Below are 23,635 nucleotides of genomic sequence, written 5' to 3' on the forward strand. Positions count from 1 at the left end.
GGAAGCAAATTGCACCATACATTGACACATAAATACAATATTTACAGAATCCAACAACTGTTCCAATTCAAGAGTCCAAATCATTAGGCTGCTGGACATGGGTTACCCCAGCTCAGCGGCTCAAAGAAGGGCCAAAGTACATGCAGACGGGTGGATTGATCCTGAAAATGGAGAGACTGGCTGATGGTATTGTCCAAATCCCATCTCCACATATTAGGCCTGAGGCAACTGCCCCTGCAAAATCCTCTGCGCCCTTGCGGTTCATTCGTTCCCATACAAACAAAATCACTGTTCCGACAAACATGTCAATGGCAAAATAAGCTCCAATATAAAATGGCACTGCCATTGCCATTGGAATAGGAATAAATTGTGAGACCTTTGCAGGAGTCACGTCCCTGAGAAGGTTTATAACCAGAGCTGCCACAAAGAACCCACAGCATATGGCCAGGCAATGTTTAGGCAGCTCGGAGAAGCCTTCAACTCCTAGAATGGCCATTTCTCTGAAAATAACAGCATATGGTGCCTTATAGGGACCATCTGGGGATCCGATATCGAAAGCGGTCCAGAATAACCAGAATGTGAGAGGAGCAATCACACAGCCCATGGCTGTTCCTATCAATTGGCTCACAAACATAGACTTAGCTGATGATAGAGTAAGGTAACCTGTCTTGAAATCTTGCATGAGATCAGCTGCAGTGGAGACGATGGACATCATAACCCCACAAGCCACTAAACCAGCTACAACACCACCATTGCCTCCAACTACCGAAGCAATAATGAAAAGACCAATCTTTCCATAGGTTGAAGCCAAGCTCCAGTCAGTAAGTCCTGTGCCATAGGAATTACAGAAGGCAAGAGCAGGGGCAATAATGTATGAGCTGAGAACCAGATACCACTTGAGGGCCGGAAAAAGAACTGGTATCGTTGCTGTGGATATTGCAGCTAGGCCCACATATCCAGAAGCTGCAACCCAGGAGGGTATTTGGTCTTTTAGAAATATTTCATCTTGTTTTTTTCGCTGCATTAGTAGCTTGGAACTCTCACTATCTGCCAAGGCATGTATGTTAGAACAATTACTCCTCAGCAAAGAATAATGGATGACATAATTTACATGCTAAACATAATTTACATACAAGTATTTCCATAGCAACAACCTAGAGGTTTGGCTCTAACAAGCTAAACATGATTAACATGGACGGAAAATGATGATACTCGGAGCAAAAAAGTTACAGATATTTCAGGCAGCTCATCATAGAGACTCTTAATAAATGCTCCTCAACATCATAAATTGATTGCTCAACGCAATTAAATATGAGCAATAAAGTAATTGTACAGAGAGTAATAGAATATAAGATATAAGAATACCTGCAATAACAATATTGACAAGTTATGCAATAACAACATTGACAAGCTCCCAGTTTTTTTATTTTTCATTTTTGATAGGTAACAAGCTCCTAGTTTATCTTCATTTCTTCTGAATATTGTCCATTAGCAATTTCTGTTGTCCAATTTAATTATGTCCCGTCCATACATTTATTAGCAAACTAAAATCACATAATCATACAGACTATTCAACTTCCATTTTCAAGAATAACACCCTGATCCATGTTTACACTATATCGCATGAACTTTTTTAAATTCTTGAATGTTATAATCCATAGAGGAGACAAGAACAACAGGAAGTCCAATGCACAACATTTCAAGGCTGCACTGCATCACTGTTTGCATAGTCAAACCCAAAGTTGCAAAACTAAAGCAAATCCCAGAAAAAGAAACAAACAGAGCAGACTAAGGCCAAAATATAAGGGACAGAGAAAATAACTATATAACTCAAATACTTCTTTCTTGTCAATGGAAATGTACCCAATGAAATACATAAAGACACATTCTCACTGAAGATACTGGGACCGCATATTTTCTTACCTAGAACCTCTTTAATGATAGGAAGGTTATTCTGTTTGGTGCTGCTGTTCCACATTTCCTTAACAGTGATTGATATTATCTTGATCAGATTATAAAGACCATCTCCAAGGATAAGGGAAATGGCTATGAAAACCTGCAATTATATGAGGTAGAAATCCACTTTAGAGTGTAGTTATTCTAATAGGCAAAAATAAAGATGAAAATTTCCCCATATTTGCAAAGTATAAATCACTTCAATAAGAAAGGTTATAAGTCCCCTCCTCTCTTTGAAAAACACATATCGGCGAAAATCTTAAAATCATCTCATGCATAAAGGATACCACTGAAGGAAATAAAATCTATCCCAGTTGGATTAAATTTAGATTCCAGTAGTTGCAGAATACAGAACCACTTATAATCATAAAGGTCCTAACCCTTGAACCGTCATTGCAAAATAGAGCACAACTCATGGCACCTCATGCACCAAAGCACAGAGGCTCAGGTGAGGTCCACCTCTCAACGATATCTTGAAAAGTGTTCTACCTTGAGGAACACCTCAAGATGCAAGTCACAAAATCCTTCGATAATGATGGGTTAGGTATTATATAGGCATCAAGGTAGTGCACACTCTTAGGACAAAAAAGATTCACCATACCTTATATCCATAAAGACCTTTAAAGTCATTGCTGCCAAGGTCAGCTGGATACCAGTCCCCAGCATGTTGAGAAATGAAGGGCCAAAGAAAACCCCATGATATAATCGCCCCAAGAAGAACTGAACAGTTGACTATATGAGGGCAAATAAGACCACATCCAACATAAGTTGGACTAAAATCAAAATAAAACCTGCATCATGGAAGCAATGTAAATCACCAGAAATATGCTTATAAAAAATGTAAATTAATGGCAATGTGACCAATACAAATCAAAGCAACACTGTACTTCATATCTTATTGAAAGATAAATGTAGTTTTGTATGACTTTTTGTCATATTGGATTAGTCTTTCCAGGCACATAATTCAGATGTGGAAACAGCTCAAGAAAAATATAAATGAAAATTGAACATACAATACATTAAATTAGACCAATCTTCAAAACTCAGACTGATCACCTTTTTCTTTATCAGCCTCAACTGATAATTTAGTCATCTCTCCTGAGAATTAAGTATTAAACTTTCAACACCCAGGCCAGAGGGCAAGCATTGTAACACTTCCTAATTTATTACATTACCAATAGGAATCATACTAATAAAATCATAGATATTAATCATTATGCTGCCTCACAAGGAATGTATATTGTACGATACAGCAACCAAATTATAATACACACATTGAACATGAAATAACAGCAACAAGGAAATGGCATGAACATTAGTCATTCACCAGTGTGTTGCCCCACTTTTAGATAATAAACTGATGGAGTCAAGAAAGTAACAGATAAAATAAACACAATATTGATATATATATATATATATATATATATATACAGAGAGAGAGAGAGAGAAGCACAAAAACTTACGTGTTCTTGTATAATGTCAAGCCAAGGCTGGGAAAATTATCAAATCCACATGAATCCCCAATACCACTAAAGAACCACTTAAAGCAGCTCCAACTTAAACTTATGCCTAAATATTTTCCAAGACAGCTGACTTGCTTCCTGTAGAAATCCAGTCATTATAAGGAAGCATAAATCTTAGAAGGGGAGAAAAGAAGATCCAAAAGCTATAAACAATAGTAATCAATTCAGAAAAGAAAAGATAAAAACTGTTACATAACTTAAGTTTATGATGCAATCCACAGAGGTTCTGGGAGCTTCTTCAAATAATCTAGTGACGGTTATTCTTAGTTTTAAGCACACTAAAACACATTAAAAACAAATAAAAAAACCAAACAAAAAGGAAAAAAAGAATTATATATATATATATATGTGTGTGTGTGTGTGTGTGTGTGTGTGTGTGTGGGAGCTTCTTCAAATAATCTAGTGACGGTTATTCTTAGTTTTAAGCACACTAAAACACATTAAAAACAAATAAAAAAACCAAACAAAAAGGAAAAAAAGAATTATATATATATATGTGTGTGTGTGTGTGTGTGTGTGTGTGTGTGTGTGTTGTGTGTGTGTGTGTGTGTGTGTGTGTGTGGGAGCTTCTTCAAATAATCTAGTGACGGTTATTCTTAGTTTTAAGCACACTAAAACACATTAAAAACAAATAAAAAAACCAAACAAAAAGGAAAAAAAGAATTATATATATATATATATATATATATATATATATCTGTGTGTGTGTGTGTGTGTGTGTGTGTGTGGAAGACTGAATAAGTAATATTGACTAAGCTTATCTCCTTATGGATCAACAGAGAGGTTGTGGTTGAGTTAGATGATGTAAAGCACACAACTGCCATTTTGGGGCAATCTCTCAGTAGTTCACTATGTTGGTAAAAGTTTTAGTCTTAGAAAAAGATTAATCCTTTTTGGTTAAAGTCGTGTAAGGCACCCAATTACCATTTCGGGGCAAATCTCTCAGTAGTTCATTATGTTGGTAAAAGTTTTAGTCTTAGTAAAAGATTAATCCCTTTCATTTGAATGCAGAGAACAAATTACGGTCTCATTTATTGGATATTTAACAGTGAGTGTCTTAGAATTTTAGCTAATGCATGAATTGGATCTTCTTTAAGTTACTTTTTCTTCTGATAATTTCAAGTTATTTATCTATTTATATCATATTTTGCTTCAGAAAAATCCCTTTGAAGACAAATAATAATCATTTTTTTATTGATGATCTGTTGTTTACAATGATAAAGGTTTATATCCATTCTGCTTAAATGTTTCTGTTTGTTTCTCTTATTAGCATGCTTTTGCATACCGTCTTCTAATAACCTTAGAACAGGAGGAACTATACCAGAATATACAGAACAATTAAAATCCCATATATCTGGTGCTTACCCTGCAAGCTCAGCCCCTGTGTTTGTGTGGAAGCTATTTATCAACATTGCTGTAGCTGTCCCACTAGGGTATGTAAGCTCATAATCCATGACCATAACCTAAAATCACATAACAAAGAGAAAGGAAGGCAAGTCAAAAAACAAAAACACCAACCAGCTTTGTCATTGTCCATTCTAAGACTGAACATTGACACTATTATTAAGGTTCAGTTATAAAACTTACAGTTTTCAATTGCTTTATTAGTTAAGAATCCATTCAAAGTTTTAAACTACAATAATTACATCAAACTAATACACCAAAGATCCAGTGCTTCACATTCAATGGCACAGCATTATTAAGGTTCAGGTAAAACATTGAGATAGAAATTGATACTAGAACCATTAATTGATCTGCTTTTCTTTCATGTTTGGTCCAAAGAAAATTGAAGAACAAGTCAATTCAACAAAAATTAAAATAAAATAAAATAAAAATCATAACCTCAAATTAGAGTGGGCCAAGCCACTAGATTGTTGAAAGGAAAAACTGTCTTTAACAAGATTTAGATAAATTATTGGAATTTCAATCAAGAAACCATTTTGTTTTATAAAGATCAGGAAAATACAGCTTTGACTCATGTTCAAACTTATCCATCTAAAGCATCCATAGGCGTGATTAACAATACTGACAGAAATAGAAGTCAGGAAATACCTTACGAAGAGGAACAAGACTAAAAAGCCCAAGGAAACTGACAACAAACAAGAATCCAATCATCCAACCCAGCCCTGGGTTCAAAACATCTTCTGCTCGGTTACCAGGGTAATCCACACCAATAAGTTGGTATGTTCTCTCATCCATTGCCAATAAATATGAACCAAATCCCCCTGTCAATAATTGAATGTTGAGAAACTACATCAAACCCAAGAAACATGAATATAGAATGAAGTTGGGAACGACAACAACAGCCAGAACTTGAAACAGAAAAGAAAAAACCATTTCTTTTACAATTCAAAAAAAAAAAAAAAAAACCTGTTTTTCATCTATTGATACTTAATTTTATATTAATGGAACTTACTATTTTCCCTTTTTGGGGTGTCATGGGTGCTCCCATATTCAGTTAGAGAGGCGTTATTGGGGTGGCTTGGATCTTGTGTGGGAAAGAAGAGGAAGAAAGTGTGGCTTTCAGCTCCCTCGTGTCTTTTTTGGATAGTTTGGAAGGAAAGAAACAGTAGGGCTTTTGAAAATGAGGGTCATTCAGTTCAAAGGTGTAAATCTTTTTTTCCTTTGTAACCTATAGGCATGGGCCAAGGGGTTTTTAGACTCTGGCCCCCCTTTCATTGAGGATTTTGTAGATTGGTTAGGCTCTATTTAAAGGGTTCTTTAACCTCTTTTGCATACCACCTATATACTTTGGGGCGCTTCCTTGATGTGTCTTTTTCTTTTTATTAATATACTACTATTTATTCATCAAAAAAAAAAAATGCATATTAATGGGCATTCCAAGACAAGGGCTAACCACTAGCAGTCATTTCTAACAATAATCATCTTTCCAGTTTCTCCTTTCTACAAAAAACAAACCATTGGTTGGATAACTGGTCCAATCATGGGGTACCTATAAAATCTAAACCTTTAAAAGTATAATAACTAATCAAGTCATTCCTTCTTCTGCAATAACAGTATCCATTATTTGTCTATGTTCATGCAAGATGCAGCATTCCTTTCCCATTTAAAATATAAAAAATAAAATAAAATTGACATCAGACTAAAATAAATTTCAGTCAACAATTGCATTTGGATATCCTCCATTAAAGATAGAAGAAAAGCACATGACTTGGACAAAGGTGACCACCATCAGATCTAACCAAGGGGCTTCAACCTTTGGCCTATGTAAAACTCCAACCTCCCTAGGACCCAAAACATTTAATTTAGGGAAGTTCTCAGATACCAAGAGATGAAAGGCTGTAAATGAAATATGCATGTGTATTTTGTTGAATATGAGTGCAACATGGGAAACAGCCTCAGTATATATCTCTTCAGGGAGCAAAATCCTGGTATTTCTCAGGACAACTCTTAAAAAATTTCTCACTTTTTGCCATTGCATACAGCACACTCATAATCACCAGTAACAATCCAAACATTAGGTCCTTGTAACTCCATGACAACCACATCTCACACCACAATGATCAGTACAATTATAATATCCATTCTGTTTATTATATCAACAACCCATTTGATTTCTTATTTTCAAATAATCCATACACACACACAAATCTTGAAGCTTAAAAAATGGACTTTTAAACTTCAAGATTATCGTGAGATCACATTACTATAAATGGATGTTCAAATCTAAAAGATTATCATGATACCACAATTACTAGAACAAGCAAAGGGTGATGGAGGAAGCAGGGAAAATGAAACACCTCAAACACAATCGACATGAATATTAGGAAGCATCAAGAAAATAAGCAGATAGGAAAGATTCATAAAATACGTGAGAACTAGTCCCTAGGAAGTACCTAGAATCTAGAAAAACCTAGCCTGGCCACTCACAGCTATGAATTAACTAATTGCTGATCTCAGCAACAATTAGTTTAGCAAAACCTTCCAGGAATTTCACAATGCATTCTTAAATACTTGAGTATGATTTTTTTTTTTTTTGATAAGCGAGAGCAGAAAATATATTAAAGAAGGCCGAAAGGCTTAAATACTTGAGTATGATAGCCTCCTTTTTCCAGGAAACATACTATAAAGGAGGTGTAAATGTTGAAATTGACTTGGGACCTTCTATAGCATGCAGACTTTCATATTTGATGTATACTTAGATGCGTACAATGTTAGCATGTACCATAGTAAGCCCGTGTGAATTGACTTTATAGGAAGAAGGGAAAACTTCCACATGGAACAGAATAAGGCCCTCCGGATTCAGTAGTCAATATGTCATACATGTGTTCCAAGTCAACCTCCTAGTGCCCTATGGCAGCAACTCTTACCTAGAATAATTATTCCAGTCGTTATCTCCAAAAGTAAGAATCAGGGTAACAACCAGATCAGACCTTAGAGGACCAAATACGGCACGTGTGACAAAACAACAAAGACTTTTAACCAACACCAAATCAACACCACAAGAAACTCAACAATAAGGGCATGACATTCAAAAACTAAAAAAGGGTAATACATTCACAAGCAAAATTTCCAACATGGTTGAACAATTGAAGCCAAATGTCAGAAAAACCAAGCATCTCCCTCAAATCTTCGGGCAAGAAAAAGCCCGCATATAGTCATTAAAGCAGATTTTATTGTGCCTCCGTTTGGTTTGAAAGAAAATACAGAAAAATCTTTGTTAATAAATGGAACTTTAGAATCTTACGTTCAGGTATCTAGACCACTGTTTAAGAACATAAATCATCAATCATCAATTATTCTGAGCCCATTCATCCACTTATTTGCAAACTAAAACAACCGCATATCATGGAGATTTTCTTAGCAACCAAACACAACAAAAAAAAATTAAACAAGAAAAAAAAAAAAACAAAATAAGTTACCGCTAAAAGCGAGGCCATAACAAGCAACGACGCAGGTCTGGATGACAGTGTTCTCCTGTCTAGTGAAGGGCCGGACCGAAAACCCTAATGTAGACAAGAAGCCAGTCCATGACTTAACAAAGAAGAAGCCTAGCAAACCAGCAGCTACATTCAAAGAAGGGATGATCCCAACGGTGAGATTGAGTTTGTGGGTGATGATGCAGAAGAGGGAGCCCATCACGGCGCTCACCACCAACCCCCTGAGTGTGATCTGATCTCTCCATTCTGGAATCCTCTCCTCCAACTCAACCTCTCTGACCTTCCCAGAATCCAGCAGCAAGGGCTCCGATATCTCCACCGCCGCACCCTGTTCGGTCCCCATTTCTTGGTCTGAGGTTTGAGATCTGCAGAGATTTCCCTTTGGAGATTAGGTAGAATCCCTTTTGGGGTAAGTGACAGAATGGAAGACGTTGAACGGCAGTTGGAACCGAGCTGGCAGCCTCCAATGATCCCGGTTGTTCAGCTTCACACCCCCAATATTAAAGAAGGATTGGAAGCCACGTTTCTTCTTTCTTCTGACGTACGTTACCTTTGTGAATGGCCGTTGGGACTCCCTCCAGAATTTCAGATGATGTACGCCGATCCTACGGTCAATCTTTACCTGTACATCCTCCTCCCTATCATCATAACAGTAGTCCCGCTATATTTTTGGAAAAAAAAAAAAAAATCCACATGAACAAATTTATTTCCCAAATGATCCACGAGATACTTGATTAGAATTAAGAAAATTTTTAGTAGAGTTTTATTAGAAAAAATAGTAAATAGTAATGTGAATGTAATGACCGGTTTACAACTATATAAATATTGTCCGCTTTCACTTAAAAAAATCTTCACGGATTTAAAATATTTTAATATTGATATAACGCCAGAAACTCTCTCTAACATGATTCATCACAAATACCTTTATATGTAGACATAATATTTTTGTTGTGTCTCACTAAATTATAGAGTCAAATAAACAAACATTCATCACGAAACTAAGCAAACTTTCACATCGACGTTAAGAATCGACTTTGATACCATTTGTAACAACCTGCTATCAATCATATAAATATTATTCGCTTTAATTCAAAAAGGGTTTTCACAACTTTAAAACGTGACTACGTGGTTAAAAAATACTCATACTTATATAGTATCAGTTTGGGTTCCTCTTAGTTATGTAAATATATTTTAAAGTTCTGGTCTCTTTTAACTCGGAATGAACAATATTTATATAGTTAGGAATGGATTATTAACATGACAACAAATTTTGTTTCCATGTATAAAACGAATTAATAATTTTAAAGTCCGATTCATTGACGTTAATATTTGCTTTCTATACTTAATGATATAAAAGGTTAAAAAAAATAGCAATAATTATATTTTAAATATGATTAAATTGTTTTTTATAGATGATAATAAAAAGAATTTTAAAATATTTTAATCAAATAAAAATCTCGTGGGAATTTTAAAAGTTGGTATGATTCCCCCTCAAACATTATTTTTAACGTTTAAAAACTCTATTAAATAAACACGATGCCTTTTTTTAAATTCCTAAATAAAACTTCATAAATTTTGAGTCTAACATTGCACGAAACAAAACTGACGCACTTGATAGGTGACTGAAAGTGAAATGCTTTATAAAAAATAAAATCATTTTCAGAAAGTAATCGAGGGAGAGAGAGATACACTCTAATAACAACCCAAAAGGAAAAGCTGTAAGGTAGTTCATCAACTCTGCTTCTATGTTTTCCGCCACGGCATGTGATTAACGTAGGAGATGGTAAGTGGGTGAGGATATACAACATATGCCTTTTCCCATTTCCCTTCCATTATGATGAAACACAAAAAGTGAAGGTACAAATGATGTGTCCACCACATGATTCTTGCTTTTTTACTTTTTATGATAAGCATTCTCTTTTTATATTAAAATTTTATTTTGGACCTACTGGTGTTGGATATTTTTTTATAAGAAAATAGTTATTTTAAAAGCAGAATTTTATTTTAAAATATTTTTTACAATCAATTAAATAATTAAATATCGATATTTTGAGATATTAGATGATATGATTGTATGATACTTTGGTTTAAGTGAAATCAGAGGTATTTGATGAAATTTTAAATCAATGGAAGTTGTGTATTAAACTAAAATCTCGAATTATGTAAATGAAAATCCGAATCTATGAAAGAAAATATGTGTAAGATTTGAGTCTGATTAACGAATCATACCAAATTTTATCACCTTATTAAGCTTCAAATGAAGCATTGAACTTGGTAGGTTTGCAACGGAAGCATTGAACTTGGTTGCTTCTTCTCGGCTTCAATCAAGGCATAAAGAGAAAGGACGGCCAACCAGCATGGTAACTACTAACTAGCAGCCGACTCGGGTATCTGTCGTTTTGTTTGTGTACGACTATTTGTTACAACGCCTACCATCATGCTTATGTTACTCCAAAATCCCCTGTTTATGTTGCTTCTTAGAGATATTTTAGATGCCGAGGCCATGATTTCAAGAAATTTGTCCATTGTGGGGGAGTAGAGAAGAGCCAAAGCCTGAAATTACTCGGAAATTTCAACTTCCATCAACGCTCGATCCAAGATGAGGATGAGCTCACATCTCTCAACAAACAAACTTGGATTCATAGAAGACGGCTCAGAGGGTCAAACAATGTATCGATTGAAGCTAGGTGGATTCAATCAACAAAATGAAGAGGTGTACTTGGGTTGGTGTCAACTCATTGTTGTACCTCCAGCCCGAAGATAGGCCCAATCCCCAGCCCAACTTGAGAGAAATTTCCAGACAAGTACCGGGCCTGCCCATAATGCTAACTGCAAGATACAAATATTTTAAAGTATTATAATGAGGCGAATCTCGGAGAGATTTAATTCCAATTTAATATGTGGGAATTGGGTTTGTTAAAAAGTCAAAAAGCATTGTTTAGGTTTCCCAGAGGGGCACCAAAGGACAGGGAGCCGCCCAATTATATGAATCACCACACGTGGAGTCCTTGCCGACCTTGTGTGTGCGATGAAGGAAGGTGGGTGGGTGCAGTCGAATCACTACAAACTCATACGTTTTGCATATCTTGTGTTTGTTTGGCATTCTACTTTAAGAAAGGATAAGGGTCTCTCTGTCTCTTGCCCTCCAAACCTGCGTTTTATAGTTTGTTGTTGGTTAGCTTAATCCAAGGATCCATTAATGGTCATTTCAATACTGGAGCGCAGGCCCATACACCACCCACTGAGGGTGTTTTTTTTTTTTCTCTTAGGTGTTCATTTGAGGAAGGGTGGAGTCTATTCTTATCTAATCAAATGCTGCACTAGAAGTGGGTTATAAAGCTCCAAAAGTTCTCTCCCTTGACAGTCCACTTCGTGTATGAGGTACATAGTAAAGATCATTTCAGTGTATAGGGACCAGCAGTCAATTTTATTGATAGGATTATGGAGCTGACACCAGGCACCAGCAACCCACCCACAAAAGGAAAAATGTTAGGATTGACATAATCTTTATTTCTACTTATTTGATAATGTTTGATGGGTGACAGGCAAAATCAAACTCCAAAACCATATGCATCCTACAGCCAACTCGCAAATAATCCATATCATGTAAGGATAAACATAATAATCCAGAGATAATTGAATCATATATTGATTGATGTGGATCAAAGGTGAAAAAACAATTATTTCCTGTAATCATGGACTTCATCAGAGGATTTGGAATAGAGATTTCTGGTGCCTTTTTGGAGATCAACATGCTTACGAAACCAATGTATCATCTGTCATTATCTTGATACCATGGATGATCCTAACAACCATCACACTTCTCCACACTTCCAGCTGTGCTCTTGTTGGTGTTCTTCCTGTTGAGGAATCAGCGGAAACAAAGACTTCCCTTTAATGGTAATAACTTTAGCTGAAATCCACTATACCACAGGCTTAAGAAGTTAGAAATTAGTATGTTCTACACAGTAAGTTACAGTGAAAGTGCTGTACTTTGTTTAACCATATTTGTCCATCTCTTTTCACTTTTCTAGGGTTATTGGGTTGGCTTCCATAACAATAATACACATTTCTGGAGAAGGGTTTTTGGCTGCATGGCTTTTGTCTCCTAGCATACAACAGCTAGCTTTCTTTCATCAGCCCACTTTTACTTGCACAAATGTTTGTGGGGTATTCCGGTTTTTCAGGGTTAGCAGCCCCGTCCAAGTGGGCTCCTCTGCTGAGGAACATTTTCCATAGCAATCAAACCAGTTGAGAAGGAAAGCTTCTGTGATTGTTAAATGTCATGACACATGTGCATGAAGTGTATGGTTCCATGGCAAATGATAGTGACAAATCATGATCAAATGGCTTTGATGGCATCATCTACATGGCAAAGGTAAAATTCTAATTTACAGAAAGCACAAACCAATGGAATGTGATAACTTGAAAAAAGCTTGGTTCTGGCCTTAAATTATAAGCAAAATTGAACAGCTAAAACCAAAGAAGTTGCAGAATTTGAGGCATAAAGGAAACAAATCACTCATTGTTTGAGAAATGCAGCTTTGCAAAATCCAGGAAGGCCATCTGATCACACTCAACATATAATGCATAATTAATTAACTTAAATACTCCATCAAAAACAAATCTTCAATTGAATTTATGATACTTCCAAGACATCTATACTTAGGATTCAAAACCTGCAAGAAAGCACCCTAAATCGGAAAAGCAATCTTCCACTCTGTGAAACCGTTAGGAGACTCAATGTGCTAATAAATATCCAGGACCCACAACTACTAAAGAAAATGTGAACACTACTCAAAAGGAAAGGGAGAAAATTAAGTGTATGGTAAAAAAAAAGTGCTTTGAGTTGACTCCACAGGGCTAAACCTTGAAATGGGTCAGCATAAACAAACACTAATACCAAGTGGCTTAACAAGGACAACAATAGTGGCACTGGCAAACCAGATAAGAATCTCTTCAGTTAGTAATACTTTACGAAAAAGCAGACCTACTAAAATCTTTGGAAAATCATTCAGCCCCTGTGTCCCTAATGATATGTAAAATATCTTCATGTTCTATTTGTAATGTTCAAAAAATTCAAAATATTATTTACAGCCCTATTGATCATTGTGGGCTTCTCCTCCCCAACAAGTATCTCATAAAATATTTTGAAGTACTGTATGATATGATTCATGATTACAACACAAAGAAAGTTGATGCGCTTGTGGATCTGAATCTATTAATTCATACATCCTCGATCACTAATTGTGTGTGTCCAAGCAAATGCATTTAATTATGTGATCATAATATGCACAATCTCATTGATGTGTGGCCGACATGATGGACATTAATTTGTAGTTACATCTTAGTTAATGTCCATGTTAATCAATGGCTAATTGTGGATTTAGTCATGTGCCTGTGTAACCTACTCCAAAGCATGCACTATGAACACAAACGTAGCACCATCAACTTGTGGGTCTTGAACCTACTCCCCAATTTGTCCACATGATTTGATCTTGACAAAGAAAAGCTAACCACAATCTTGTATCTTTCTCTGTGTTTTCTCTCTACTCATCTGTATCTCAGACCCTTCTAGCAACAACTGACCTCCAATTCCTTACCAGTCACACTAAAAAGAGCCTCTGTTCTTTCATTATCAATGCTAAAGCTCTCCTCTTAAAACCCCTATTTCACTTGCTATCTAAATCTATCTCTATCTATGTCTCCCACACCGACCAAAGCACCCTGACATCAAGCCCTCTTAAGGAAAAAATGAAGGTGAGTCCAATTTCTTCTAGATTTAGAAGAGCACATGTCTCCAATCCTTTTAACTTCCTCTTTGCCTTCATTGTTGCAGTTACTTCGGTGGATGCATCATAAGTTACGGCAAAATAGCATCGAGCCATTCAAGGATTTCAAAATTGGTAATTCCCATGGTCCTAATCCACTTTCTTCTACTACGGCAGTTCCAAAGGCTTACATTGGCCACACAAAACAAAGGGAATGATAGGCCACCAGACAACCAAATATGATAACAACAATACCCTGCGTAACAACACAATGGAGCACTAGAATCTATTGTACTGACTCTTTCAGTTTTTCTTTATATCAGTTTGCTATGATATTCTAACCACCTCAGCAAAGGCTAAAAACCAGGCAGGCATGAGGGCCATGATCTGTCAGAAAATGCTCACTTTTATGTATTCTCTAAGACACCATACACATTTGATTCCCCAGTACCTCCTATCTATGTTGGTTTTACACATTCACTTAGGAACTGAACTACTCTCTTAGGTGAAAAGAATGTTCAAAAGCAGCTCAGTGGTGAAATTTTAGTCATGAAATTACTGCACATAAGCACCTTCCTCATTCACCCACATTCTTCCCAGTAATCTTCAATGTGTTCTAATGTATTCCCTTTGGATTTCTGGTTTCAGGAAACTCTTGTAGTTGCCTTTCAGGGCAGCAATGGCTAGATGACCAACCATATTATCCAACACCAACTTGCGGATTCAGACACTTTAAGCAGCCTCAAAAGGAATGTCAAAAGAAAATTTCTGAATGCGAAGCCAAGAGAGTTGAAGAAGACTATGAAGAAGAATCATCTAATGTTGTCTCTGACCTTTTCCATGGCTTTCTTGCCATTGGAACTCTTGGTTCAAATGAGCCTTCAACACCAACATTTGGTGTCTCCTCGGAGAACATGACTGAGAAAGAAACAGAGGTCACAGAGATTGACTTGAAGCTCATTAATGACGAGTTAGAGAAGTTCCTAGAGGCAGAAGCCAAAGATGAAGGGTCCATCGAATCACCAGGTAGGAACAGTCATGTTAGCATCATTACACTTTGTGGCAAGCAAATGGAAGCAGCTGATGTTGAAGAGTCTGGAAAGATGATAGTATGTCCACTACAGGGATATCTTTTTGGGTCTTCAATTGAACTGCCAGAGACAAGATCAACTGAGGTAAAGAAAGGGAAGGCATCACTCGGTGAACTGTTTCAGAGGACTAAAATTGCAGATGAATATGCTACAGTGAAGGATGAGAAAGGGGAGATCCAAGCCAAGGGAACTAACAAATCTGCCATGCACCTGGTGAAAAAGATACTGAGAAAGCTCCAGGCTTCTTCAAGGAGTACCTGTGCCACTTCTGCCAAAGAGCCACAAGGTTCTTTAAGGAGTACTTCTGCCATTTCTGCTAAAGAGCCCCACGCTTCAAGGAGCCCTTGGCCCACTTCTGATGGTAGAACTGGTGGTGATCCACTTTCAACCAAGAGGAAACTCCGTAAGGTGGGTTGCTTAGTAGTACAACTAAACTTCTCAGAGTCACTATCATACAGTAGTTGTCGACTTAAACTTGGATATTTCAGTTCCATAAGTTTGATGATTGATCAACATATAGTCTATATTAAGCTGAATGTGAATGCCTTCCTATAAGCACACAGCCGCAACATGCAGGACAAATGGACGTCAACAAATGAACATAGTGTAGATTGTCTAACTTTTTTTGCCTCTCTGGACCAAGAGTATCCCCAAAGCGGGACTTCAAATTAATGGTGGTTCCCCATTTGTGGTACCCCAAATGGGTCAATAAAGGTCAACAATAATGAGTAGGGAAAAAAAGAACCTAGTAAATAAATCATTAATTCCACCCCTATATTATATGTTCACATCTTAGAATCCTCATGTCACACACTTTAAGCAGCTACTTCTTTAATAATGGGGTCATATCACATGCCAATTCACACTATCTGACAATCCCAGTATACAATCAGAAAGATACCATTTGTATTCAACACCAATATCACAACACTTGTCAGAAGAAACAGAAATACCTGAAATATTTTGCTTGGCCATGGACCAGTAATGGAAATGCTAGCAATTTTTGTATTGGAGTTCTTAATTTCTTTCATGTGTGTGGCATGCAGGTCCTACGAATGTTCCATGGAAAAATTCATCCTGAAAGGAATACTGCAGCTGCAAAGGAGTTTAAGTATGAGATCAAGAATGCTCTCTATGATGATGGATGTGATAATAGAGATGAAGACAGCATAAAGTTTCCCCATGGATACATATCAAGGGATGCCAACCAATGTTTAAACCTTCCACAAGACATGCTCAGCAACAGTGGCTCAAGTGGGAGTAGGGAGCACTGGATCAAAACTGATGCAGACTGTAAGTATATAAGCAAATTACATTTCTAGTTCACAAACATGCAATAGCCCATAGTTCAAACACAATTTTTTTTTTTTGATAGGCAAAATGAGGATATGTATTAAAAGAGCCTGAGAAAGGGCACACCAAAGATCAAATGCAATTGATTTGGGTTGGTTGAATTTAGAATTAAACTGGCACTGAACTCACCTAAATCAATTAGCACTGTTTTACCCCCAACACTAAACCGATGGCCAAAGGGAGACTAACAGAATTTCAACTGACAAAATCTGGTTCTATCTTGGGTCAATTTTAGTTTTGAATTATATTTACTATATGTTATATAACACTAAGTATTACAAATGACATCTTTAGATGAATGATTTGGAACGTGAGTGGACCCAAATTACCAAGAAAACAATAATACCCACCCAAAATGAATAATTATGAACTCAAACAAAACCAGCAAGCCAATGAACTGGCAGGTCATTTCATTACTAGCTGTAAGCTCAGCCTCCTAACCTAGTGCTCGTGCTAAATACTTAGGTTGGATTGGTTTCACAAGCCACAAACCAAGTTAGCTTTGTCATCAATGACCAAATCCCACACAGGATCAGTCTCCCCCCAAAACTGTGGGAAATTTACACTTCCCACTAGTTTGACCATGTAGCCAAAATTTTCGAGGGCTTGACACCATTATCACTCTATTAGATAATAAATTTTGTGATCTATGGACCTTTGGAATAGTTTTATGTACCACTGCTGAGCACATTATAAATTTTGAGCCCTTGAGGCCTAGCTCAAGTAGTAAAGGGATGGGGAGGGTTTGTGGGAGGTTCCAGATTCAAGTCCCAATGGGGACAAAAATTTACCCATTTATAAATTTTGCAGTCTATTCTATTTATTGCATGGTTCATTCTAGAATAAATCACAGACATGCAATAAATCAATAAAAAAATTAAAATAAAATACAATAAAGAAATAGATGTAGCCTGCATCTGATTCAATTTCAAAATGTATCAAAACTATAAGTATCTCTGAAAATTTTTCCAAAGATACAACTGATTTGAGATGACATATAATGGACAAAGGGGACAGGATAATGATGACATTTAAATCTATGTGACGTTTGCACAGGCTTGAAAATATCTCCTGATGTCAAAATCAAACTGCTCAAATGATGCTAACCTTTTATTTGTATATTGCCTTATTGCAGCTGCAATTATTTTTAGGACCAAAACTGTAGTCATTATGTTAAGACAATAACCGTTGTCCTCTGGGAGTATTAAGATGATTATATCTGATGATGTATACAACTAATCATTATCTAATGTTGGCATTGTAGATTTGGTGTTGGAGTTGTAGATGACGAAGTTGTGAGAAATGATTATTAGTTGTGATCCTTTGGGCATGATACTTGGTAAGATCATATATTTCACTATGTAATTGTTGTTGTGAGTAATTAAGTGATGATGAACTCAAGTGAGGTGAGAGAAGACATCCCTCTTATTTGCCTTAGTGTGATTGTAAAGCTGTCTGTTACTTGTATTTCCTGTATCTTCCTAGTTAGTAAAAATGATTTCAGTTAACTGAAACTGTTATTTGAATCTTGAGAATCATTCTTGGTGTCATTCACACCAAGCAAATCTATCATTCTAGGTAGTGGAAAGTATTCAAAATTCTACTTGTCATTGCCACTCCTATCTTGGCCTCTTTCGGAGTGTCAGACAGCTAATGGTCTTGTAGAACACTGGCATATATGTTTATGCAATTACAGATATGAATTCAAACGGCTGGAATCTCAGGAGAAATTAACCTGCATAGTGTATCATTTCCAGCCTAGCAGATCATCTCAACTGCAATAAACTGCAGACATGGGTTTGCAGGCTGTCTGTCTAGATTTCATTACCTTGTGTGGTTTTTTTTTTTTTTCCTTCTTTGATTACATGTCAAATATTAAAATAGTTTCAATTTCCCAGAAGAAGAAAGAAAAAAAAAAACATATATATATATATAAATTAAAAGCACCTGGTTCAAATTTCACAAAAACTTATATTGATGAGGTAGCAGATGGTAACACCAAGATTAAAATGCTATAGGCTCTTCCTTAAGCACTCCACCCATTTCCATCCTCCAGGATCGATCAACTAGAGCTGCTAACTCTCTGGAAGGTACATCAGAAGTTCCGTGAGCAAAAAGCTAACAACCATCTGTGGATGATAAAAAAGGGAAAACAAGAGAAGAGAATCCATAGAGCACTTTATTGTAGGATTGCATTTTATTAGATTATTGAGCTCATCATATTGTATTCACAAAAAACAATCTTAAAATAATTACCAATACGATTCAGGTGGCTTGGCTGTGTCTTGAAGGCAAACCAACATTAATAATCTTACAGGGTATTTGGAATGTCTCTTGAAATTGAATGAATCTATTGAGACTTATATAGCATTCCAAGGTCTATTTAGGACTTAAATCATTTATATTCTTTGATGATTATGATGATTCCTCTGCATTATGTCACAAACAGGATAATTATGACAAGTGGCAACTGATGCAGATATGCTTTGTATTATATATTCAATTCAGAAGAATTGACATGGAATGTTAAAATATACACAAATGAAGTTCACCATTTCAGTTTTGGTCAACAACATATATTATGGATTATAGCTCTTGAATGGTATCAAGACAACAACCTGATTAAATAACAACAATAATAATAAACAGTAATATTAGGAAGGCATATACTTACTTGAGATCATGGCTCACAACAAGTATGGTTAATTCTTTTTTTAGATGCTTTAACAGCTCAACAACATCCGCACGTGCCTTCCAATCTGATGTCAAAATAGTATGAAAATAAATAAATAAACTATTTCAGTAGTTCTGAAAAGGTAACAGAAGAATGAGCTAAGGTCCTGATCTTGCAAAACAATGAGAACCACAAGGCTAAATTCTCCAAAATCAAGTCAAATATGATCAGTAACGACTGCCAACCTTTGACTCTGATTTGCAAAGAAGCCAAAGCAGGCATTTTGGAAATGTCATACAATTTTAGTACAAGTCTGACATAGTTGGAGAGTATCACAGAGATTGTAAAAAATTGTTGAACAAACTTAGTAAATCTTGTGTTTATGAATCATTAACTAGCTTTTTTCAGTTAATGGAAGATAACCAGTAACCAAGAGATGACAGGGTTAAAGATCAAGAAATGCATCATCATACCAAGACCAGCAAGAGGCTCATCCAGTATCAATAAATCTGGGATTTGCACCTGTAGAATAAAAAGGTTTAACTTTCAGAAATCAACTAACCATGAAAAGTTGTATGAGTATTGAGCTTCTGAATTGGTACAGTTAAAAGTAACTTTGCATGTGCCTGTCCCCATGTTTATATTTATATTTACATTCAGGTTCTTACTAATTGGATTGCCAGGGCAAGCCGACGTTTGTATCCACCGCTTAGGGAGTGAGGATCTTTATCCAAGGAGATCCCGTTCAATCCAACCTAAAATTATTAATAAAATAATAGATGGTGTTTACATTTGTCTAAGAGATATAGATCTTGAAAAGGGGAATGGAGAAAAAAATAAAAAATAAAAATAGAGATGCAATTAATATAGGACACTTTGTTTGAACTTATAAAAGCACAGGTACCCAATTAATAGCTCGCTCTAGTCCCAAAGCAAGATGCTCTTTCAATTGGAAGCTGCCCCTTTGCCTAGGCCACCCAAATGTAACTTCTTCAAGCACATTGTCTGCCACAAAATACCTATCCCACAATATAAAAATTTTATATACACTGAACATTAAAAATATTAACTGAAATAAGTGAAATAAATACGATCACAATAACACAATTTTGTAGTATAATGTGAAAAGGCAGGTAAAGAAATGTCCCTGTAATGTCCTCATATCAGTTGAGTTACTTGAGACAGCTATCCGGTGTGAGGTGGTTTCAGGTTTGAATACCAACTTAGCATTGTCAGTTAATTCCAGTTAGAAAGGTTCCTAATGTTGAGAAGTTAGCTCCATTGTGGGATGTGGTGTAGATAAACTGCCTTCTATGTATTTCAATCTCTCCTTGGGTGCTTATTTCAAATTTGGCTCAGTTTAGGATCTGATAGAGGAGAGGTTTCACAAAAAGGTTGGCTTCTTGGAAGCACCAACATCTTTCAAAGGATCAGAGATCGACCATGTTAAGGGGCTTGCAGATTTACTTACACCCCTTGTAATATCTAAGAAAGTGCAGTTGAGAGTAGAAAAGATTCAGTGGGACTTTTGTGGGGAGGTGATATTTTAGAAAAGAAACCTTTAGTAAACCGGTCAACCATTCACTTAGATAAAAGAAGATATGGTATAGGTATTAAAGGCCTATCCTTGTTCAACAAAGCCCTTTTTGGAAAGTGGTTTTAGAAGTTTGCAGCATGTAGGGATAGATTGTGGCGACTGTTATTTTGGGTAGGTTTGGCTTTGGCAAGCAGATGATTAGAGAGAAAAGTATGAAGTGAGCTTGTAAAAACCAATTAGATGAGGGTAGTAGGAGGTTTAAGCTAGGACCAAATTTGTAGTGGTTGATGAAAGGAAAACAACATTTTGGCATGATTCTGGTGTGGTAACTCCCCTTTGAGAGACGTGATTCAATTTTTGTTTTCCATTACCACTTCTAAGGATGCTTAGATAGCAGATGCTTGGGATAAGAGGGACAGTATGACATGTCTGAGCCCTTGCTCTCTAAGGAGTTTCCATGATTAATAGTTGGATAATGTGCAGTCCTTTCTTAAGCAAATTCAACAGCAGTTAAGGGTAGGGATCATAAAGACAAGTTGGTTTACACAACTAAAAAGGATGTGAAGCTTTCTATTAAATCCTTTATGGCTCATTGGAGTTGGTTTCTGGAAGTTCTTTCCTAGCCAAAGAAGTGTAAGGGGCACAAGTTCCTACAAAGGTGGGATTTTTTTTTTTAGAAAGCTACTTAGAAGAGAATTTTGACTATATACCAACTTAGAAGAGGATGGTCTCCAGCTAATTAGTGTTGTCTATGTAAGAGTGCAGAGGAATTGGCTAATCATATCTTACTTTACTATAATGTGGCTAGAAGCTAGTGACATTTTCTATTGTCACTATTTAATGTTAGCGGCTTCTCATTCAGTTGGTGAAAGGGTTGCTCTTAAGCATTGGTTTAAAAGGCCAAAGGCAAGCTTGAAGCATTTTTCCCTAAAGAAGTGAGGCATAAGCCTTGAGGAAAAAATAAAATAAAAAATTAGGAAAAATTAGTAATAATCACATAAAAATAGAATAATAAGAAAAACGTATATTTCATAATAAAAAAATTATTTTCTTGTCATCTTCAATAATATCTAATTTAGTTTCTTTCTCTTTTCCAAAGTCCAACTTTCTCTCCTAACTCCATCAAGTAGTCTTTAACACAACCATCACTATCACTAATAAAATGTTCCAAGAGTGACCTGATTTCTTCTTCTAACAAATAACGACTTTTTTTTTTCCTTTTTTTTTTTGGATTGGTTCTATCAAATAATGATTATATATGAACTGAACTACTGTGGGAGTCAACAACTCCTTTATTTCTTCTTCTCAATCTTTCTTCTTTCTTTATTTTACAGAGTGGATAGAAGCTAGCCAAGCTCTTATTTTATAAGAGATTTAACTAGAGGTGGACACTATTTTGCATGGTTTTGTTTTAACTCTACTTTTAACCAAACTAAGTCAATCAGTTAGGAAAATATATCTAACTAAACCAAACTATCCATATGGTGGTCAATTAGGGTAGGGTTGGTTAATTGGTTTGTGCTTAAAGTTTTTTAAAAAAAAATTAAATAAAATCTGTGCTTTGTAATTTATTTATTTATTTTTGTTGATTTCACTCATTTCTCCTGAGGTTTGAATTAAATACATCTAGTCACTATTAGTTTGAAATTACATCAACTATCTTCCCCATCCTTCTTATTTGTTTCTTTCACTAGCTTCCCATTTGATTCAAAATAAGGGAAGTATTTGATAAAATTTCAAACTCATGGTGGTTAAGTGTATTTAACCCAATCCTTAGGGGAGGTGAGTGAAATTTACCTAATTTTTTTTAGAACCAGTCCAAATGTCGGGATGTCTAAATTTTTAAACCCCCTTCAAAATATTGCTTTCTTAGTAGTTTCTATTGCTATTTTAGATGATAAAATCAGGCAATATAACTTTCTAGGCCCTAAATCATAAGTTTTCTAAAATTTATTTGTTAAATTGCAAGATACATGGAATAAAAAATTAAAGGAAAAAAATTAATACACAAAAATCAAAATGCACTGAGTTAAATGACATAAAAATCCTAACATAAAATATTTTATTAGGGAATTGGTTTGGTTCAGGTTAGTTCAGTTAGAAAAACTCCTACCCCACAACCTAGTGAAACTTAAATTAGGCAACGATCCTTGTTGAAAGAGAGAGAGAGAAAAAAAAAACCTTAATTCTCATTCATATTCATGACTACTTACAACTTACAATAGAGGAATATATATACAAGGCTAGGTTAAACTAACTACCATATATGTGACCTATATTAAGAAAGGAAAGAAATATTGTACACTATAAATACATTATATTCAACACTCCCCCTCAAGCTGGAGCATATATGTCATATGCACCAAGCTTGTTACAAATGTATTTAATCCTAGGACCTCTGAGAGATTTAGTGAAGATGTCTGCTAGTTGATCATTTGAATTAACAAAACTTGTAGCAACACACCCTAATGCGATCTTCTCTCTAATGAAGTGATAGTCAACTTCAATATGCTTGGTCCTTTCATGAAAGACTGGATTGGATGCAATATGTAATGCGGCCTAATTGTCATAGACTAGCTTTATCTGTTCATCTTTTCCAAATCTCAATTCCTGAAGGAGTTGCCTCAACCATATGAGTTCACATGTTGCCAAAGTCATAGCTCGATACTCAACTTCGGCGCTTGATCTAACCACTACATCTTGTTTCTTACTCTTCAAGGATATTAAGTTACCTCTAATAAAAACACAATACCTTGAGGTGGAACGCCTATCTGAGGGTGAACCAATCCAGTCTGCATCTGTGTAACCAACAATTTGGGTATGGCCCCT

The 23,635-nt window shown here is 35.9% G+C and overlaps 3 protein-coding genes across 20 annotated transcripts in view; 1 reads left to right on the forward strand and 2 right to left on the reverse strand.

Moving 5' to 3' along the window:
• On the reverse strand, window positions 1–9,063 carry LOC100260063 (probable metal-nicotianamine transporter YSL6). The gene is made up of 7 exons (XM_002274523.5): window positions 8,363–9,063; window positions 5,532–5,704; window positions 4,845–4,942; window positions 3,420–3,557; window positions 2,558–2,747; window positions 1,924–2,056; window positions 1–1,047 (listed from the first exon to the last, which is right to left on the reverse strand). The coding sequence occupies exons 1-7, from the start codon at window positions 8,721–8,723 to the stop codon at window positions 113–115; spliced, it is 2,028 nt and encodes a 675-aa protein (XP_002274559.2). The 5' UTR covers window positions 8,724–9,063; the 3' UTR covers window positions 1–112.
• LOC104881647 (protein LAZY 1) lies at window positions 8,802–15,797 on the forward strand. The gene is made up of 3 exons (XM_010662435.3): window positions 8,802–8,990; window positions 14,220–14,286; window positions 14,800–15,797. Exons 1-3 carry the CDS (start codon window positions 8,802–8,804, stop codon window positions 15,795–15,797), a joined length of 1,254 nt encoding a protein of 417 aa, XP_010660737.2.
• The window catches only part of LOC100242979 (ABC transporter I family member 11, chloroplastic), a 19,572-nt gene continuing 7,870 nt past the window's right edge, over window positions 11,934–23,635 (reverse strand). Inside the window, exons 6-12 of one of the 18 annotated variants that reach the window (XR_009467660.1) lie at window positions 20,174–20,288; window positions 19,938–20,024; window positions 19,743–19,791; window positions 19,270–19,354; window positions 18,543–18,678; window positions 16,196–16,512; window positions 11,934–12,240 (exon numbers count right to left, since the gene is read on the reverse strand). Coding sequence is in view for 6 of the 18 variants with exons in the window: in XM_059742705.1 (XP_059598688.1) it covers window positions 18,600–18,678; window positions 19,270–19,354; window positions 19,743–19,791; window positions 19,938–20,024; window positions 20,174–20,288 (415 nt within the window). In the remaining 12 variants the exon portion in view is untranslated. Of the gene's footprint in view, window positions 12,241–12,708; window positions 12,746–15,971; window positions 18,725–19,269; window positions 19,355–19,742; window positions 19,792–19,937; window positions 20,025–20,173; window positions 20,289–23,635 lie in introns of those variants that run through there. The other 17 variants (XR_009467663.1, XR_009467662.1, XR_009467664.1 and 14 more) reach the window with 17 other exon arrangements.

The sequence above is a fragment of the Vitis vinifera genome, chromosome 14 (genome assembly GCF_030704535.1).
Source record: "Vitis vinifera cultivar Pinot Noir 40024 chromosome 14, ASM3070453v1".
Classification (NCBI taxonomy): Eukaryota; Viridiplantae; Streptophyta; class Magnoliopsida; order Vitales; family Vitaceae; genus Vitis; species Vitis vinifera.

What these genes read in the sequence shown, in the direction of transcription:
- LOC100260063 (XM_002274523.5), bottom strand. Translation starts at nt 8,723, where the DNA reads ATGGGGACCGAACAGGGTGCGGCGGTGGAGATATCGGAGCCCTTGCTG. An exon ending in TTATGGCCTCGCTTTTAGCG is followed by an intron (nt 5,705 to 8,362) that starts GTAACTTATTTT and finishes AATTATTGACAG; the next exon opens with GGGGATTTGGTTCATATTTA. An exon ending in TTGACATTATACAAGAACAC is followed by an intron (nt 2,748 to 3,419) that starts GTAAGTTTTTGT and finishes TCCATGATGCAG; the next exon opens with GTTTTATTTTGATTTTAGTC.
- LOC104881647 (XM_010662435.3), top strand. Translation starts at nt 8,802, where the DNA reads ATGGAAGACGTTGAACGGCAGTTGGAACCGAGCTGGCAGCCTCCAATG. An exon ending in TGATGTACGCCGATCCTACG is followed by an intron (nt 8,991 to 14,219) that starts GTCAATCTTTAC and finishes TCATTGTTGCAG; the next exon opens with TTACTTCGGTGGATGCATCA. An exon ending in ATTCAAGGATTTCAAAATTG is followed by an intron (nt 14,287 to 14,799) that starts GTAATTCCCATG and finishes TTCTGGTTTCAG; the next exon opens with GAAACTCTTGTAGTTGCCTT.